This window comes from Heptranchias perlo, chromosome 18 (assembly GCF_035084215.1).
Source record: "Heptranchias perlo isolate sHepPer1 chromosome 18, sHepPer1.hap1, whole genome shotgun sequence".
Classification (NCBI taxonomy): domain Eukaryota; kingdom Metazoa; phylum Chordata; class Chondrichthyes; order Hexanchiformes; family Hexanchidae; genus Heptranchias; species Heptranchias perlo.
The window spans coordinates 3,593,794-3,614,502 of NC_090342.1; the positions used below are offsets into that span (position 1 = coordinate 3,593,794).

The following is a 20,709-nucleotide window of genomic DNA, read 5'->3' on the forward strand; positions in this document are numbered from 1 at the left end:
AACACCATTTAACTCACTTGCACTTAATTATCTGTACAACCCAGATTTCGATTCAGTTCAGAACTCACTTGCTGGTCCACTGGATTAAGGAGTCCCTTGAAATGTGAAGGAAACGTGAAAAGAAGGTCAAAACGATTAAAGCAGTGATGATCCATCTCCAAACCATGTCGTTAAGTAGTAACGGTACTTTAATGTTGAATTTAACTTTAAGGGAGCAATACACACATGTCCTCATATTGCCGGTATAACAAGTAATGGTGTGTTTCTAATGCCAACTATAATGTTGGAGCGAAGTAGCATCTGCTTTGCTGTGTTGCTAAGGTTGGAATCTAAATAACAACAACTTGCATTTATATAGCGCCTTTAACGTAGTAAAAACGTCCCAAGGCGCTTCACAGGAGTGATTTATTAAACAAAATTTGACACCGAGCCACATAAGGAGATATTAGGACAGGTGACCAAAAGCTTGGTCAAAGAGGTAGGTTTTAAGGAGCGTCTTAGAGGTGGAGAGAGAGGTAGAGAGGTTTAGGGAGGGAATTCCAGAAGTGAGAGCCGAGGCAGCTGAAGGCACGGCTGCCAATGGTGGAGCGATAAAAATCAGGGATGCGCAAGAGGCCAGAATTGGAGGAGCGCAGAGATCTCGGAGGGTTGCAGGGCTGGAGGAGGTTACAGAGATAGGGAGGGGAGAGGCCATGGAGGGATTTGAACACAAGGATGATTTACTGAGTTCGCAGAACGGTCTTGCTGCTGATCACTGTGGGAACTGGCAAGCAAAGCCCGCAGCAGCCGGGATCTTCAGAGCCCAACTGTAGGTCCTCGTTTGCGGAGTCAACAGTCAGGTGTGGTTTGGTTTCAGAACTCTTGTTTTTTTTCCCCTATCGTTCTGTCACGTCAGAATGACACGGGGCTCGGAGAGCAGCTTCAGAAAGAGGACGAGAGAGTGGGTTTGGAAGGGCTGGAGGGAATCCGCTCTTTCAAACTCGGTGATTTGCTCACCCCGGTGTAAACACATCCTAAGGGGAAAACCACCCATTAGTTTAGAACAATGAGAAGAACGGGCCAATTTAATGAAGGGAGGATTTGGAGTTTTATGGGGTGGGGTGTGAGATCATTGTGAAGGGGAACTGGTGGAGAACCTGCTTCTCACCATAGCAGGTTCCACTGTGGAGCTGTTCAACAATTAACATGAGTCAGAAGGTTGTGGGTTCAAGCCCCACTCCAGAGACTTGAGCCCATAATCCAGGCTGACACTCCCAGTGCCAGTATTGAGGGAGTGCTGCACTGTCAGAGGTCAACGTCGTTCGGATGAGACGTTGACGCGAGGCCTCGTCTGCCCTCTCGAGTGGACGTAAAAGATCCCACAGCCACTATTCAAAGAGGAGCATGGGGAGTTCCCCTAATGTCCCGGGCAATATTTATCCCTCAACCAACATCTAAAACGTATTATCTGGTTATTTATCTCACTGCTGTTTGTGGGATCTTGCTGTGCGCAAATTGGCTGCTGCGTTTCCTACATTATAACGATAACTACACTTCCAAAAGTACTTCATTGGCTGTGAAGCGCTTTGGGACGTCCTGAGGTCATGAAAGACGCTGTAGAAATGCAAGTTTGTTCTTTCTTTGGTGAGCTGTGGCATGATGGGCCGAGTGGCCTCCCTCTGTGCTGTAATTTCAATGATGAAAAGGCAGTTTCGCTAATTTTTTGGCCCAGTGCCAACTGACACGGCTACCAGGGAGATTTAACGGTGAACTGGAGAAGTCAGGGAGAGAACCAGGCACCCTGTATTGGTGACGGGCGCATTGCTCTGGCCTCAGATAGGGGGGAAAAAAAAAAGAAAGAACTTGCATTTATGTAGCGTCTTTCACAACCTCAGGACGTCCCAAAGTGCTTTTCAGCCAATGAAGTACATTTTGAAGTGTAACGTAGGATACACAGCAGCCAATTTGTGCACAGCAAGATCCCACAAACAGCAATATGATAATGACCAGATAATGTTTCTTTAACGATGTTAGTTGAGGGATAAATATTGGTCAGGACACTGGAGAGAACTCCTCTGCTCTTCTTCAAAATAGTGCCACGGGATCTTTTACGTCCACCTGAGAGGACAGACGGGGTCCCGGTTTAAAGCCTCATCCGAGCGATTGCCCCTCGGCACTGCCCCGGGAGTGTTGGTCTGGATTACGTGCTCAGATTATTCAATTTTTTTTTTTCTTTTTAAAAGAAAAATCCTTCAAAATATCAGTAGACGTGTCGACATTTATCTAATCCCATTCTGGCTGGTGCTTCTTGTAGTATAAATGTGGTGAATGTCGTGGGAGAGATTCCTGCACTGTAAGTGTTAAACACTGGAGCTGTTGTGAGATGCAGTGCGAGACTCCGAGCAGTGAGGTTGTATTGTTTTTGATTTGGGTGGAGCTTCCTGGGCTGGGGCAGTGTTAAGAAGAGTTGGTTAAACTATCGTCTGATTCTTCTTTTTAAAAAAAAAATGATGTCACTTAAAATATCCAGCCAAATTATTTTTTGTTGTTAGTGTTAAATCTCGTCTCACGCCCACCAGACCCGGCTGCTGGACAGCGGCCAGTTCAGTTGCTGTATTTTTTGAGATGACTCAGTCTATGGGGGTGTATTTTCCTATTGGCTCTGTTTTGGTACGAGTTTGTAGCAAATTCCCGTCTGCGCTATTTTTAGCCTGTTTAAGTGGGGAAGCTGTGGGCTGACCCAGGAGGGAGACGAGCCTGGGACGGGTGGAGGACAGTAGGCAACGGCCAAAGTACTTTCCACTGTGAACGTGGTGGAGTGGGAAGGGTTGTCTCTTTGCAGTTGGTTCTGATGTATTTTAGGATCACTATACTACATATCTCTATAGCCAGGTCTGGTGTTGAAACCAGCAACCGTGATGACAGTAGGTGGTTAACTAACCCGGTCACCTCCAGAACGTGCCCCCGGTTTCGGGAGGACGAGCCCCCTGGGTGAGGGGAGTGGGACCCCCGATGGTGGAAATGGCATCAATAGACGGGTGAGCTAATCCTTAAATTAGCCGATGGCCTCCACAGTCTGCAAACCGTGACCCAGCCGCAGAACAGAACAGGCCAATGAGAGAGTGACCGTGGACTGTCCCAAACACAACCCTGGGTTCAAGTCCCTGCCTTAAAGAGGATCACAGGAGCTCTGACCGTAGTCAGTCGACGGTGATGATCCTGATACTATAAATCTCCACCCAGTCGTCACAGTAGAGGAGATTTTTTTTTTTTGTCAGCCAGGTGTCTGAACGTGAAAATCGCCCCTCCCTATCTCTGTAACCTCCTCCAGCCCCACAATCCTCCGAGATCTCTGCGCTTCTCCAATTCTGGCCTCTTGTTTACCCCGATTTTAATCGCCCCGCCATTGGCCCCCGTGCCTTCAGCTGCCTAGGCCCTAAGCTCTGGAATTCACTCCCTCTCTCCCTCCCCTTTTTAAGACGCTCCATAAAACCTGCTTCTTTGATCTACCTTTTGGTCACCTGTCCTAATATCTCTTTATGTGCCTCGATGTCAAATTTTGTTTGATAATCGCTCCTGTGAAGCACCTTGGGACGTTTTACTACGTTAAAGGTGCTATATAAATGCAAGTTGTAGTTGTTGTTAATGCCTTAACTGGCTCTGAAGCAAAGTGAGCGTCTCAGTCCTCCAGGGAGTCTCGCTGCACTTTGTTTGTCGAGACCCAAAACAGGATTCAAGTTGTCTTTACAACTATAACTGCAGCATCTGGACGAAGTGAACACTGGCGTTACGGTTGTCGTGGAAACACATCTTTATATCACAACAGTGACCACGTTCATAAAATGCTTCATTGGCTGTGAAGCACTTTAGGATGTCCTCAGGACATGAAAGGCGCTATAGAAATGCAAATTCTTTTTTCAATCAATTGAGTGAAATTGAGGAACCATGTACTGGCTTGCACCAATATCAATCTTTCATCACCTGCAAAGTTTAATCAGAAGGCATCTGTTTCCTGTTTTTAATTTTCCGGTAGACCGTCAGCATATTGTGTTTTGTAGTTTTAATCTAGAACAGCAATTACAAGAGAACTTTTCACTCTGGTATGTTGGAAGCTTGACAGCTACAAAAAGGACACGATGCAAAACATTTACCGTAATATTAACAGGAATTAAACTGCGATTCCTTTGGGGGGAGTTAAGAGTCAACCATGTCGGTGTGGGACTGGAGTCCCTTATAGGCCTCGACCCGGTAAAGGACGGCAGGTTTCCTTCCCTAAAGGACGTAGTGGATCGGTTAAGGTTTTTAACGACAATCCGACTGCTTCACGGTCACTTTTACTGATACCAGCTTTTTAATCATAAACTGAATTCAAATTGCCAAACTGCCCAGGGTGGGATTTGAACTCTCGTTCTCTGGATTACTAAGTCTCGGCCTATGGGTTACTAGTCCAGTAACACAACCACTGCACTACCTGACGTGTTGTGTAAGTAAATGGATTTAATTTTCATCACTAGCTCGGGTAGGTGATTAATGCAATTAAATGTGAAGCAAATGAGTTTGTTCTGCTACTAATCTTGAGAGCCCTATGAAAGTGTGTGGATGTGATGTGTTAAATTTGCCACTATTGCTTGTAAAGACTGAGAGGTTGGTTGGATTTTAAAATTTTAAAAAATGTTTAGAGATTCAGGGAAAAATACTTGCGTACTTTGTTTCTCCACTTGTTCTGGTATGAGATCCAGGTTCAAGTTTATTCCAATGGTTCTTGTGTATAATTGTTTAAGCTATTTCCCTGTCGACAACAACAAGTTGCATTTATATAGCGCCTTTAACGTAGTAAAATGTCCCAAGGCGCTTCATAGGAGCGATTTATCAGATAAAATTTGACACTGAGCCAAAGAGGGAAACATTAGGACAGGTGATTGGCCAAAGAGGTAGGTTTTAAGGAGCATCTTAAAGGTGGAGAGAGAGGCAGAGAGGTTTGGGGAGGGACCTCAAGAGCTTAGGGTCTGGATGGCTGAAGGCACGGCCACCAATGGTGGGGCGAAGGAAGTGGGGAAATGCAGAAGAGGCCAGAATTGGAGGAGTGCAGAGATCTCGGAGGGTTGTAGGGCTGGAGGAGGTTACAGGGATAGGGAGGGGCGAGGCCACAGAGGGAATTGAACACTCTGGTGAGAATTTTAAATTTGAGATGTTACCGGACCGGGAGCCAATGAGGGTCAGCGAGCACAGGGGTGATGGGTGAACAGGACTTGGTGCGAGTTAGTCCTCAACAGCGGAAGCAACATGCTATAGACAGAGCTAAGCGATTCCACAAACAACGGATCAGATCAAAGCTCTGCAGCCCTGCCACATCCAGTCGTGAATGGTGGTGGACAATTAAACAACTAACTGGAGGAGGAGGCTCTGTAAACATCCCCATCCTCAATGATGGCGGAGTCCAGCACGAGTGCAAAAGACAAGGCTGAAGCGTTTGCAACCATCTTCAGCCAGTAGATGATCCATCTCGGCCTCCTCCCGATATCCCCACCATCGCAGAAACCAGTCTTCAGCCAATTCGATTCACTCCACGTGATATCAAGAAACTGCTATGAGCCCTGACAACATCCCGGCTGTAATGCTGAAGACTTGTGCTCCAGAACTAGCCGCGCCTCTAGCCAAACTGTTCCAGTACAGCTACAACACTCGCATCTACCTGACAATGTGGAAAATTGCCCAGGTAGGTCCTGTCCACAATAAGCAGGACAAATCCAATCTGGCCAATTACCTCCCCATCAGTCTACTCTCAATCTTCAGCAAAGTGATGGAAGGTGTCGTCGACAGTGCTATCAAGCGGCACTTACTCACCAATAATCTGCTCACCGATGCTCAGTTTGGGTTCCGCCAGGACCGCTCAGCTCCAGACCTCATTACAGCCTTGGTCCAAACATGGACAAAAGAGCTGAATTCCAGAGGTGAGGTGAGAGTGACTGCCCTTGACATCAAGGCAACATTTGACCGAGTGTGGCACCAAGGAGCCCTAGTAAAATTGAAGTCAATGGGAATCAGAGGGAAAACTCTCCAGTGACTCGAGTCTTACCTAGCACAAAGGAAGATGGCCGTGGTTGTTGGAGGCCAATCATCTCAGCCCCAGGACGTTGCTGCAGGAGTTTCTCAGGGCAGTGTCCTAGGCCCAACTATCTTCAGCTGCTTCATCAATGACCTTCCCTCCATCATAAGGTCAGAAATGGGGATGTTCGCTGATGATTGCACAATGTTCAGTTCCATTTGCAACCCCTCAGATAATGAAGCAGTCTGTGCCTGCATGCAGCAAGACCTGGACAACATCCAGGCTTGGGCTGATAAGTGGCAAGTAACATTCGTGCCAGACAAGTGCCAGGCAATGACCATCTCCAACAAGAGAGAGTCTAACCACCTCCCCTTGAGATTCATTGGCATTACCATCACTGAATCCCCCACCATCAACATCCTGGGGGTCACCAGAAACTTAACTGGACCAGCCACGTAAATACTGTGGCTACCAAGAGCAGATCAGAGGCTGGGTATTCTGTGGCGAGTGACTCACCTCCTGACTCCCCAAAGCCTTTCCACCATCTACAAGGCACAAGTCAGGAGTGTGATGGAATACTCTTCACTTGCCTGGATGAGTGCAGCTGCAACAACACTCAAGAAGGTCAACACCATCCAGGACAAAGCAGCCCGCTTGATTGGCACCCAATCTACCAACCTAAACATTCACTCCCTTCACCACCGGCGCACAGTGGCTGCAGTGTGCACCATCCACAGGAACTCGCCAAGGCTTCTTCGACAGCACCTCCCAAACCCGTGACCTCTACCACCTAGAAGGACAAGGGCAGCAGGCACATGGGAACAACACCACCTGCACGTTCCCCTCCAAGTCACACACCATCCCGACTTGGAAATATATCGCCGTTCCTTCATTGTCGCTGGGTCAAAATCCTGGAACATCCTGCCTGTCAGCACTGTGGGAGACCCTTCACCACACGGACTGCAGCGGTTCAAGAAGGCGGCTCACCACCACCTTCTCGAGGGCAATTAGGGATGGGCAATAAATGCCGGCCTCGCCAGCGACGCCCACATCCCGTGAACGAATAAAAAAAGAAAAGGATACAAGGAGCAGAGTTTTGGATGAGCTTAAGTTTACGGAGGGTAGAAGATGGGAGGCCGGCCAGGAGGGCGTTGGAATAGTCACGGCAACAAAATGCTGAGGTCTGATCTGGAGCCTCAACATGATGCCGAATAGGCACAGTTACTGATAAACCTGCCACTACTCCTCTGAGGAATTGAACTAAGTGGTTGGAACCCAAATAGAATAAGAAAAACTCGGGAATTTACTGTAGCCTTTCGATTGTAAAGTTCATGTGTTGGGAAGAAACCATCGTCTGTTCCTGTGCAAAAAACAAGTAGAATGATTAAAAAGATGTGTAACTGTTGGATTTAAACATCCAAACGTTTTTGTATTTATTTACAATGTACAGTTTGGCTCGGTTGGTAGCATTCTTGAGTCAGAAGGTTGTGGGTTCAAACCCCACTCCAGGACTTGAGAACATATCTGAAGATGGAAAAGAAAGACAGACTTGCATTTATATAGCACCTTTCACAACCTCAGGACGCGCTTTACAGCCAATGAAGCACTTTTGAAGTGTAGTCGCTGCTGTAATGTAGGAAACGCGGCAGCCAATTTGCGCACAGCAAGATCCCACAAACAACAATATTACAATGACCAGATCGTCTGCTTTAGTGATGTTGGTTGAGGGATAAATATTGGCCAGGACACCGGGGAGAACTCCCTTGTTGTTCTTTGAATAGTGCTGTGGGTACTTTTACTTAATTTCTGCCTGCGTTTCTGTATTTTCTGCCGTGAATTAAACTCGATTTGCCCTGGACTATTTCCTCAGTGGATGAGCACAGCTTTTGATTTTTTTTTTACAAACGCTAGTCAAATTGAATGGCCAGCAAAAGAATCACAGCCAGTGACCACTCTTTACAAAAGCGAAATACTGCAGATGCTGGAATTCTGAAATAAAAGCAGAAAATGCTGGAAACACTCAACAGCGGTCCCAGCACCAATCCCCGTGGAACACCACATCCCACCTTTTTGTCAGTCTGAATATGTACTCTTAACCCCTACTCTGTTTTGTAGCCAGCTTGCTATCCATTCTGCTACGGGTCCCCTGACTCCACATGCTCTGACCTTAGTCATGAGTCTACTATGCGGTACCTTTTTTTATAGAAGGCCTTTTGAAAATCCAAATATATTACATCTACTGCATTACCCTTTTCTACTCTTTCTGTTACTTCTTCAAAGAATTCACTTAGGTCAGTCAAGCATAACTTTTCCTTATGAAATCTGTGTGGGCCTAGATTACGTGCTCAAATCCTGAAGTTGGGCTTGAACCCATGACCTTCTGAGTCATGGATGAGACGCTGGCCCACTGAGCTAAAGTGGTGACCATAATTTATTGCTTTAGTGTGTGGTTTGAACACCTTTGGTGTGGCAATAGCTCATTGCATCATATTGGGTATTTCATGTCAACTTTATTTGCATATCTCAGTCCAAATGAGATTGTGCATTTTGCCAGCAGAAAGTTAGTTGTGTTTCAGGCGGTGATTTTCCTTTCTTCTCTGGCAGGTTACTATGGCGATGACTGGTGGGACCACAGCATCCATTCCGATGAGTAATCACACGAGAGAGAGGGTAACCGTGGCTAAACTGACACTGGAAAATTTCTACAGTAACCTGATTGCACAGCACGAAGAGAGAGAAATGAGGTAACGTCTATCTGTGCCTGACTCAACTATAGTAACAGGAGGAGGCCATTCAGCCCCTCGTGCCTGTTCCGCCATTCAATTAGATCATGGCTGATCTGCACCTCGACCCCGTTTACCTGCCTTTGCTCCATATCCCTTAATACCCTCACCCAACAAAAATCCATCCAACTCAGTCTCGAAAGCTCCAATTGACCCCGCAGCATCCACAGCCTTTTGGTGGAGATTACACTGCCCTTTGTGTGAAGAAATGCTTCCTGATTTCGCTCCTGAACGGCCTAGCTCTAATTTTAAGATTATGCCCCCTTGTTCTGCATTCCCCCACCAGAGGAAATAGTTTTTCTTTATCTTCTCTATCATATCCTTTTCTCATTTTAAACACTTATTTCTGACCCATTTCTGTTGTATGTTCTGTGGTTTGAGATATCTTTCCTCTCTCATAGGATATATGGAGTAGACTCATATCCTTGGTGGTCAATGTTATCAATTTATCTTTTTTTTTGGGAAAAGTAAATAAAAAATATGGTTAGTAATGAGAGGGCAATGGCTACTCTTGGTAGCCCCATCTGGAAAAAGCAAGTGGCCAGAGTTGAAAGTGGAGACCTGAGGCTGGATTGGCAGCCTGGGTTTGTGGATGAGTTTTTATTTTAGTCAGCCTGGGCGTCCGACGTGAAAAAATCCTTCCGACTCCAACCCATGCTGAGAAATCCATACTCGCCTGTTTGCCTGATGAGGTGTGCATACCCTCTCCCTCGGAACAGGAGTAGGCCATTCAGCCCCTCGACCCTGCTACACCCCCACTCAGTTAGATCAGTATTTCAACCCCATTTACCCACCTTTGCTTCATATCCCTTGATACCCTTACCCAACAAAAATCTATCGATCGCAGCCTTGAAAGCTCCAATTGACACTCAGCATCCGCAGCCTTTTGGGGGAAGAGAATTGCTAGATTTCCACTCCCCTATGTGTGGGAAAAGTGCATCCTGATTTCACTCCTAAATGCTCTAATTTTAAGATTATGCTCCCCACCCCCCCCCGCCTTTTGGATTCCCCCACCAGAGGATATAATTTCTCCGTGTCTACCCTATGAAATCCTTTTAATCCCTGTAGGGACAAATCCCACGTACCCAAAGAGATCTTTGGCACAGCCAAGGTTCAGAGATCCCTCGAGTGGGCGCTGGGGTATTATAGGGGTGTAACCAGCACAAATCGCACTGCGTAGTAGAGTAGGATACTGGACCGCTTCCTGCCGCTCGTCCGTCCAGGACCAGTCTGACCGTTAGGGCATCGGTTTGCAGGATTATCTGATTATCTGTCACTGACTTAAAAACAATCGCAGACCCCACCCCCCACCAAGAGTGATCTACCCCTCCCAGGTTGCTTAGTGAGCCAGGGTAAGTGCCCTGGAGTACTGGGGAACTGGTATCAGATTACCAGTGGTGCAACAGAAGGCCCACACTGTTTTTAGTGTCAGGCTGTGGCTCAGTGGGTGGCTCTTTCGGCCTGTCGTGGGTTCAAGTCCCACTCCAGAAACTCGAGCACATAATCCAGGCTGACCCTCCCAGTGCCAGTACTGAGGGAGTGCTGCACTGTCTGAGGTGCCGTCTTTCGGATGAGATCTTAAACCGAGACTTCGTCTGCCCCTCTCAGGTCTGATGTAAAAGACCCGACGGCAATATTTTGAAGAAGAGCAGGCAAGTTCTCCCCAATGTCCTGGTTAATATTTATCCCTCGTCCAACGTCACTAAAACAGATGATCTGGTCATTATCGCATTGCTGTTTGTGGGATCTTGCTGTGCCCAAATTGGCTGGCATGTTTCCTACATTACAACACTGACTACACAGCACAAAAAAGTAATTAATTGGCTATATAGTGTTTTGGGATGTCCTGAGTAGGAGGAAGGCGCTATATAAATACAAGTTTTCTCTTTCTGTTTTTTCCTCTTCCTTTCTCTTTTTTTCGCTCTCGCTCTCTCGCTCTTTTTTTCTCTTCCTTTCTCTTTTTTTCTCGCGCGCTCTCTCTCTCTCTCGCGCTTTCTTTCTCGCTCTCTTTCTCTTTTTTTTCCCTCTTCCTTTCTCTTTTTCTCTCGCTTTCTTTCTCGCTCTCTTTATTCCCTACTGATGTTAATGACCTGTGTAATTGGATGGATTGCAAATAGTTAATTAGTACCAAGGAATGTGTGTCTGTTACTAGCAGATTGCCTGTGGTGTTGCTTGTTTTGATGAGCAGGAAGTGGCGGTGTCTGGTGGGACCGGTTGTCGGGGAGGAGTTCAGGCCGAGGTATGGGGTGATGTGCAACGATGGGTTGAAGTTTGGAGCCTGTGGTGTTTGGGAGGCAGGCTGATTTATGATAGGAAGAAAATGAAGCCAGGGAACAAAAGCCCAGAATGCCCCAAGGAGGTGGGGGTACAAACAGAGCCAGGTGCGAAGACGAAAAGGGTCTCCTTAAATCTAGTCTGAGGCTCGTTGAGGCCTACGCAGTGCAGACCTGACCAAGCCGGCTTGTCACCATGGCAACTGGCCCTTTGCACATGCGCGGTGTCCTTGCACCGATGCAAAGCAGGAATGGAATCTAAGTTACGCCGAGAAGAAGTTTAAAGAGGAAAACAAACGGCTGAGGAGAATGCAGGTTTTGCAAATAGTCACTCGGTTGCAAATTGCTTTTTTTTCCCCCGTGTGTGTGCGCCATCCTGACGCTATTACAAGTCTGACTATTCTTGGTGAGGCAGTGCCTCACTCGGCGAGCTGCCTCGTGTCCCATTTATCTCTAATGGGTGTCAGCCGTGGCTCAGTGGGTAGCACCCTCTCGCCTCGGAGTCGGAAGGCGATGGGTTCAAATCCCCACTCCAGAGACTCGAGCGCAAAATCCAGGCTGACACTCCCAGTGCTAGTACTGGGGGAGTGCTGCACTGTTGGAGGTGCCGTCTTTCGGGTGAAACATTAAACAGAGGCCTCAGGTGGACGTAAAAGATCCCACAGCACTATTCAAAAGAGTTCTCTGCGGTGCTCCCCTAAGCTCTGGAATTCCCTCCCTTAACCTCTCTACACCTCTCTCCTCCTTTAAGACGCTCCTTAAAACCTACCTCTTTGACCAAGCTTTTGGTCACCTGTCCTAATATCTCCTTATGTGGCTCATTGTCAAATTTTATTTTATGAATGAAATAGGGTGTGGGAGTTTAGGACACTCCATCTTACTGAAATTAATTCCTAGAATTGATACGCGAGTTTTTTCTCTCTCCTGATGTTGTGAATATCTTATCCGACCTATGCAGTGATCGAGGACATTTCTTCATTGAACCATAGAAAAGATACAGCACAGAATGGGGCCATTCGGCCCATCGTGTCTGCGCCGGCTCGAAGAACAACCGGGTGCCCATTGAAATACCACATTCCAGCACTTGGTCTGTAGTCCTGCAACTTACAGCACTTTAGGTGCAGGTCCAGGTACCTTTTAAAAGAGTTGAGGGTCCCTGCCTCTACCACCAATTTGGGCAGCGAATTCCATACACCCACCACCCTCTGGGTAAAAAGGTTTTTCCTCATGTCCCCTCTAATCCTTCCGCCAATCAGCTTAAATCTATTTCCTCTAGTTTTTGAACTCACCGCTAGGGGAAACAGGTACTCCCTGTCTACTCTACCTGGGCCCCTCATAATTTTGTACACCTCAATCAAGTCTCTCCTCAGTCTCCTCTGCTCCAAGGAAAACAACCCCAGCCTATCCAATCTCTCTTCGTAGCTGCAATTTTCAAGCCCTGGCAACATTCTTGTAAATCTTCTCTGCACTCTCTCCAGAGCAATTACGTCCTTCCTGTAATAGAATCATAGAATCATAGAAGTTTACAACATGGAAACAGGCCCTTCGGCCCAACATGTCCATGTCGCCCAGTTTATACCACTAAGCTAGTCCCAGTTGCCTGCACTTGGCCCATATCCCTCTATACCCATCTTACCCATGTAACTGTCCAAATGCTTTTTAAAAGACAAAATTGTACCCGCCTCTACTACTGCCTCTGGCAGCTCGTTCCAGACACTCACCACCCTTTGAGTGAAAAAATTGCCCCTCTGGACCCTTTTGTATCTCTCCCCTCTCACCTTAAATCTATGTCCCCTCGTTATAGACTCCCCTACCTTTGGGAAAAGATTTTGACTATCGACCTTATCTATGCCCCTCATTATTTTACAGACTTCTATAAGATCACCCCTTAACCTCCTACTCTCCAGGGAAAAAAGTCCCAGTCTATCTAACCTCTCCCTATAAGTCAAACCATCAAGTCCTGGTAGCATCCTAGTAAATCTTTTCTGCACTCTTTCTAGTTTAATAATATCCTTTCTATAATAGGGTGACCAGAACTGTACACAGTATTCCAAGTGTGGCCTTACTAATGTCTTGTACAACTTCAACAAGACATCCCAACTCCTGTATTCAATGTTCTGACCAATGAAACCAAGCATGCTGAATGCCTTCTTCACCACCCTATCCACCTGTGACTCCACTTTCAAGGAGCTATGAACCTGTACTCCTAGATCTCTCTGTTCTATAACTCTCCCCAACGCCCTACCATTAACGGAGTAGGTCCTGGCCCGATTCAATCTATCAAAATGCATCACCTCACATTTATCTAAATTAAACTCCATCTGCCATTCATCGGCCCACTGGCCCAATTTATCAAGATCCCGTTGCAATCCTAGATAACCTTCTTCACTGTCCACAATGCCACCAATCTTGGTGTCATCTGCAAACTTACTAACCATGCCTCCTAAATTCTCATCCAAATCATTAATGTGGTGACCAGAACTGTGCACAATACTCCAGCTGTGGCCTTACCAGCGTTTTATACAGTTCCATCATTACATCCCTGCTTTTGTTTTCTATACCTCGGCTAATAACGGAGAGCATTCCGTATGCCTTCTTCACAACCTTATCTACCTGTACTGTCACCTTCAGGGACCTGTGCACATGCACTCCAAGGTCTCTCACTTCCTCTACCCTTCTCAATATATTCCCGTTTACTGCGTATTCCCTTTTACTGTTTGCCCTCCCTAAGTGCATTACCTCACACTTCTCCGGGTTGAACTCCATTTGTCACTTTTCCGCCCACTCCACCAACCCATTGATATCTTCTTGGAGTCTACAGCTATCCTCTTCACTATCAACTACACAGCCAATTTTTGTGTCGTCCGCAAATATGCAATCATGCTCCCTACATTCAAGTCCAAATCATTAATATATACCACAAACAGCAAGGGACCCAATACTGAGCCCTGTGGCACACCACTGGAAACGGATTTCCATTCGCAAAGACATCCATTGACTTTTACCCTTTGTTTCCTGTTACTGAGCCAATTTTGGATCCAATTTGCCACATTTCCCTGTATCCCATGGGCTTTTACCTTTCTGACCAGTCTGCCATGTGGGACCTTGTCAAATGCCTTACTAAAATCCATGTAGACAACATCCACTGCACTACCCTCATCAATCCCCCTTGTCACTTCCTCAAGGAATTCAATCAAATTTGTAAGGCATGACCTTCCCTGAACAAATCCATGCTGACTACCCCTGATTAAACCATGCCTTTCCAAGTGACAGTTTATCCTATCTCTCAGTATTGATTCTAATAGTTTGCCCACCACCGAGGTAAGACTGACCGGCCTATAATTGTTCGGCCTTTCCCTCGTACCCTTTTTAAACAATGGTACTACGTTTGCAGTCTTCCAGTCCTCTGGTACCTCCCCTGTATCTAGTGAGGATTGGAAAATGATCCTCAGAGCATCCGCTATTTCCTCCCTGGCTTCCTTCAATAGCCGAGGAAACAATCCATCCGGCCCTGGTGACTTATCAACTTTCAAGGATTCCAGTCCCTCCAGTACTTCCTCTCTCGTCATGTTTACCTTATCCAATATTTCACACCTCTCCTCTTTAACTACTACATCCAGATCATCCCCTTCCTTTGTGAATACGGAGACTAAATATTCATTTAAAACCCTACCCACATCCTCTGCTTCTACACACAAGTTACCCTTATCATCCCTGATAGGTCCCACCTTTTCCTCAGCTATCCTCTTGTTCTTAATGTACTGATAAAACATCTTTGGGTTTTCTTTAATCTTACTAGCTAATATTTTTTCATGCCCTCTCTTTGCTTTCCTTATTTCCTTTTCTCATATCTGTTCATATGCCATCTGTACATTTAATTCTGCCTCTTCTGCAAACTTGCAGCTCTGTTTTGCTTCTCTTGAAATCTTTTCTTGGGTATTAATTCTGACATAGTCTGCCCTTTATAAAGTATTAATTCTGACATGGTCTGTCCTTTATGGCTTATTAATTCTGTCCTTTTCTAATACTGCGATGTATGCAGGTTAATTTTGTAGATATATTTTACCTTGTCGCAGGGTTCTGTGATCATGTCACTTCTGGCTGGATGATGTCATGTTATCACAAAGTGTTTGGTCTGGTTTGAACGGCGTTGTGGGATCAATTAATGACTGCTGGGTGTTTTGAATGAGTTTTGTGGAATTGTTTCCACTTTTGAGTCTCTGGATAAAGCCAATGGGGGAAAAGGTTCAGCAAGAGTTCATGTGACTCCAGAGACCCAGAATCATGGTGATTGCTGAACGAGACTTCACAGAGCTTGGAAATGTCCCTTGTTTATTGGCTGAATGAATGAAACGCCGGCATTTCTTTGAGTCACGGAAATGAGGGCTTTAGTCCCATTCACACATCACCCCTGTGCTCGCAATCCGGCAATGCCTCGATTTTAAAATTCTCATCTTTGTGTCCAAATCCCTCCATGGCCTCGCCCCTCCCTATCCCTGTAACCTCCTCCAGCCCCACAACCCTCCGAGATCTCTGCGCTCCTCCAATTCTGGTCACTTGCCCATCCCTGATTTCCTTCGCCCCACCGTTGGCGGCCGTGCCTTCAGCTGCCTGGGCCCTGAGCTCTGGAATTCCCTCCCTAAACCTCTCCGCCTCTCTCTCCTCCTTTTTAAGACGCTCCTTAAAACCGACCTCTTTGACCAAGCGTTTGACCACCTGTCCTAATCTCCTTATGTGGCTCGGTGTCAGATTCTTCCTGTGGAGTGCCCGGGGACGTTTTACTCTGTTAAAGGGCCATTTGTACAGCCATACCCGAATGTTGAATTCTCCGCCACAAACCATTGTTGAAGCAGAGTCCATAAGTTCCTTTAAAAGTGAATGAGATTGTTTGTTTGTAGAAGAGGAGCATAAAAGGATGTGGTGAGCGGACAGGAGAATAGGGATCGACTTTGGGTGGCTCGTGGAGAAACATTTTGAGATTTGATACACTGAATAGCCTGTTTCTGTTCTATAACATTCTACGTGACCGATTATAGAAATACGTAGCAGTTACAACATGGCAGCAGGCCATTTGGCCCAACCAGTCCGTGTCGGCGTTTACCCTTCACATGAGCAAATAGTTCTGCTCACATTTAACCATCCAGTTCCCATATCCGTTCAACCCCCTTTTTCCTTCATTCACCTCTCCAATCTAACCTTGAATGTTGACACGGTTTCTGCCTCAACCACTAAATTTGCAGGGCTATGGAGAAAGAGCAGGGGAGTGGGATTAATCGGTAGCTCTTTCGGAGAACCAGCATAGGCACGATGGGCCGAATGGCCTCCTGCGGTTAAAGGTGACATATAAAGGCAAGTCGTTGTTACAGTGTCAAGTAAGGCAGTGTGTTGAAGAGCCCGGTCCCATATTGCTAGCCCAGGATCCTGGTGCGGCAGAGTTGGTGTAAAGTCCCACTGGGCTGTCTCCTGTGACAATCAGTCTTCAAGGATCTTGTGAAGCAGCCTTAAAAAACCAAAGGACTTTATTTAAAAAAGAGAAAGAACTTGCATTTATCTTGTGTCTTTCTTACTGCAATTCTCAAATGTCCCAAAACATACATACAATTATAATGTGCTGTTACGTGGGTAAATATAGTGACCATTTTATACATGGCGAGATGAATGGCCAGTTATCTGTCTTGGTGGTGGTGGCCGAGGGAGGAATATTGGCCAGGAAATTAGGAGGACACCTTGCTCTTCCTTCACTAGCGCCCCATGATCTTTAACGTCCATCTGCACCACCAGAATAGGCAAACGGGGTCTTGGTTTAACATCTCATCCAAAGGGCAGGACCCCCTGGAAAGGCAGCACTCTCTCTCCGTACTGCGCTGGTGTGTTGACCTAGAATATCTGCTTCCGTCCTGGATTGGGGCTTGTACCAAGATGCACGTTTGCTCCCACTATCTTGAAAGTTCCGGAACAATTTCACAACAAAGAAAGGGTCCATGCCCAGTCTTCACTGATCGCACTTCCGGGGAGACCGAGCACAACTGAAGTCAAAGGGAAAAACCTTCCCATGGCTGCAGTCATCCCTGGCACAAAGGAAGGTGGTTGTCGAGGCCAATCATCTCAACCCCAGGAGTCCCTCGGGGCAGCATCGTTGGCTCAACAATCTTCACCTGCTTCAGCAATGACCAACTCTCCATCATGAAGTCAGGACCGGGCCTGATCGATGATGTTTAGCTCCAATCTTGCGATAATGGGGCAGCCTGAAGCAGGACCTGGAGAACATCAGAATTGGACTGGCAAGCGGCAGGTTACATTCACGTTATACATGTGCCAGGTAATGACCATCTTGAGCAGGAGGAAGCCAACCATCTCCCTCTGACCGCCATCGCCTTATCCCCCCCCCCCACTGTCAACATCCTGGGGGGGTCACCATTGACCAGAAGCATAACTGGACCAAGCATATCAACACCATGGCTACAGGAACAGGGCATAGAGGCTGGATTCTCTGCGACAAGTGTCTCGCCTCCTGACCCCCTCAAAGCCGCGCCACCATTTACACGGCTCCAGTCCAGATTGTGGACCTGGACAGGTGTAGTCACAACAACACTCAAGAAGCTCAACATTATTCACGACAGAACAATTTATTTGATCGATGCCCTGGACTCCGTATTCACTCTTCTTTTCCCCTCCCCCCATCGCCAGCGCACCGTGGCACCAGAATGTGCGATCTACAGGATGCTAAAATAAACAAACTTTACTTTTCGATAAAGGCACTCGAAGAATAAAATCTGCCCACAAACTGGATAATGGGCAGTGCTAGAATAGACCAGATTGTGGAGAGAGAGGGGATAGGGTTAACGTTTCAGGTCTGTGACCCTTCATCAGAACATTGATCTGACCTTCCCCTCTCCTGACTTGCTGAGTGTTTCCAGCATTTTCTGTTTTCCCTTCAGGTTGCTGGCATCTGCAGTATTTTATTGTTTTGTAGATCAGATTGTGTTCTCCACAGGAGTCCTCTGTTGGCCAAGGAGAGTATTACATGAAAAATTGATATATAAAATGTTTATACATAAACCATTATTTATTGTTCCTCCATACGACAAACCAAAGTAAGGGTTTATGTTAAGACTTTGGATCATTTGAGATAATATTATTTTACTTTATTCATCAGCCAGTTGGGCAGGCGTGTCATATCCTTCCCATCATGAAGACCGCCTGTAACATTGCTCGTCTCCGCCCCTGCCTCATCCCATCTGCTGCTGAAATTCTCATCCCTTTAACGTGGTAAAATGTCCCAAGGCGCTTCACAGGAGCGATTATCAAACAAAATTTGTCACCGTGCCACTTAAGGAGATATTAGGACAGATGACTAAAAGCTTGGTCAAACAGAGGTAGGTTTTAAGGATCGCCTTAGAGGAGGAGAGAGAGGTAGAGAGGGGGAGGGAGGGAATTCCAGAGCTTAGGGCCTTGGCAGCTGAAGGCACGGTCGCCAACGGTGGAGCGATGAAAATCGGGGATGCGCAAGAGGCCAGAGTTGGAGGAGCGCCAAGATCGCGGAGGGTTGTAGGGCTGGAGGAGGTTACAGAGATGGGGAGGGGTGAAGTCGTGGAAGGATTTGAAAACAAGGATGAGAATTTTAGAATCCGTGCCTTTGTCGCTTCCAGACTCGACTATTCCAATGCTCTCCTGGCCAACCTCCCATCCTCCACCCTCGGTAAACTTCAGCAAATCCAAAACTCTGCTGCCTCGATTTCCTTTGTTCCACCATTGACGGCCGAGCCTTCAGCTGCCTGAGCCCTTAGCTCTGGAATTACCTCCATAAACCTCTCCGCATATCTCTCCTCCGTTAAGACCCTCCTTTAAAATTCACCGTTTTTGACCAAGCTTTTAGTCATTCCTCCTAATATCTCCTCCTTTGGCCCGGCATCAATTTCTGTCTGATTTACGCTTCTGTGAAACACCGTGGGAAGTTTTCCTACTTAAATGATGCTATATAAATACATGTTGTTGATTTATTCCCAGCCTCCTGCCAGTGATATTCAAGCCACCACTTAGAGGGGCGGCCTGACAAGTTTTATTTTGTTTGGCTTTGTTTCTGTCATTGTGGGATTAAGAAAGCACAGTGCCAGGGATTTACTCATGTCAGCCGTGACTCAGTGGGTAGCACCCTTGCCCCTGAGTCAGAAGGTCCTTGGGTTCAAGTCCCACTCCAGAGACATGAGCATCAAATATAGGCTGACACTCCCAGTACAGTACCGAGGGAGTACTGCGCTGTCAGAGGTGCCGTCTTTCGGATGAGACATTAAACTGAGGCCCCCGTCTGCCGTCTCGGGTGGATGTAATCGATCCTATGACACTATTTCGAACAAGAGCAGGGGAGGTGTCCTGGGGCTAATATTTATCCCTCAACCAACATCACAACAACCAATTGTCTGGTCATTATCTCATTGCTGTTTATGGGATCTTGCTGTGCATAAATGGCTGCTGTGTTTCCTACATTACAACAGTGACTACACTTCAAAAAGTACTTCATCGGCTGTAAAGTGCTTTGGGACATCCTGAGGTCATGAAAGGTGCTGTATAAATGCAAGTCTGTCTTTCTTTTACTCGAGCTGAAGATGTGTTCTGCAGGTGCTGGTCTGATCGTAATCCTGTTTAACACTCCTTGGCTACAACCTCCAGTGTCCTGTTCCGGAGAGCTGTCTCCTGAACGTTAGATATTTAGGGAATGGGGAGGGGGAAAATCCCTGCTCTCGGTATTTAAATTAAAGATTTAAAAAGTGCCCAAATAGTCCCTGAGCATTTTTGCAAGTTAGATTCGATGTCTCACTGTGTTTACAAGTTGTGCAGAGCAGTCTGCGTCTCACACCCACACTCCGACTAACTGCTGCACTTCACTCTGCAATCGGATAGGACCCTGACTCTGGATAGATGCAGAATGTTGATTTGGTACAAAACTGAAATTGCCTCAATGCTAATCCTGCAGTCTAAAACCACCCTAGATTAGGGAAAATGTTTTGGATAATCAGGAGTACAGACCCACCTCATGGAAATTACAACACAGAAACATCCTGGGTTCAAGTCCCACTTCAGGACATAATCCAGGCCGACACTCCCAGTGCAGTGCTGAGGGAGTGCTGCACTGTCGGAGGTGCCGTCTTTCAGATGAGACGTTAAACTGTCCCAACCAGTCCGTGTTGGTGTTTATCCTCCGTGTGAGCAGTATCCTAATCCCACGAGACATATGAAACATATAAAATTCTAACAGGACTAGACAGACTAGATCCTGGAACTCCCTTCCTAACAGCACTGTGGGAGAACCGTCACCACACGGACTGCAGCGGTTCAAGAAGGCGGCTCACCACCACCTTCTCGAGGGCAATTAGGGATGGGCAATAAATGCCGGCCTCGCCAGCGACGCCCACATCCCATGAACGAATAAAAAAAAAAAAGATGCAGGGAGGATGTTCCCGATGGCTGGGGAGTCCAGAACCAGGGGTCACAGTCTCAGGATACGGGGTATGCCATTTAGAACAGAGATGAGAAATTTCTTCACTGAGGGTGGTGAACCTGTGGAATTCTCTACCACAGAAGGCAGTGGAGGCCAAGTCATTAGATGTATTAAAGAAGGAGATAGATATAT

At 46.7% G+C, this 20,709-nt stretch overlaps 1 protein-coding gene across 2 annotated transcripts in view; it reads left to right on the forward strand.

The window, feature by feature from the left end:
• The window catches only part of LOC137334508 (serine/threonine-protein kinase 38-like), a 57,494-nt gene that overhangs the window by 11,020 nt on the left and 25,765 nt on the right, over window positions 1-20,709 (forward strand). The window contains exons 1-2 of one of the 2 annotated variants that reach the window (XM_067999226.1): window positions 4,065-4,462; window positions 8,630-8,769. In XM_067999226.1, coding sequence (XP_067855327.1) covers window positions 8,636-8,769 — 134 coding nt within the window. In that variant the 5' untranslated portion in view covers window positions 4,065-4,462; window positions 8,630-8,635. Of the gene's footprint in view, window positions 1-4,064; window positions 4,463-8,629; window positions 8,770-20,709 lie in introns of those variants that run through there. The other variant, XM_067999225.1, reaches the window with a different exon arrangement.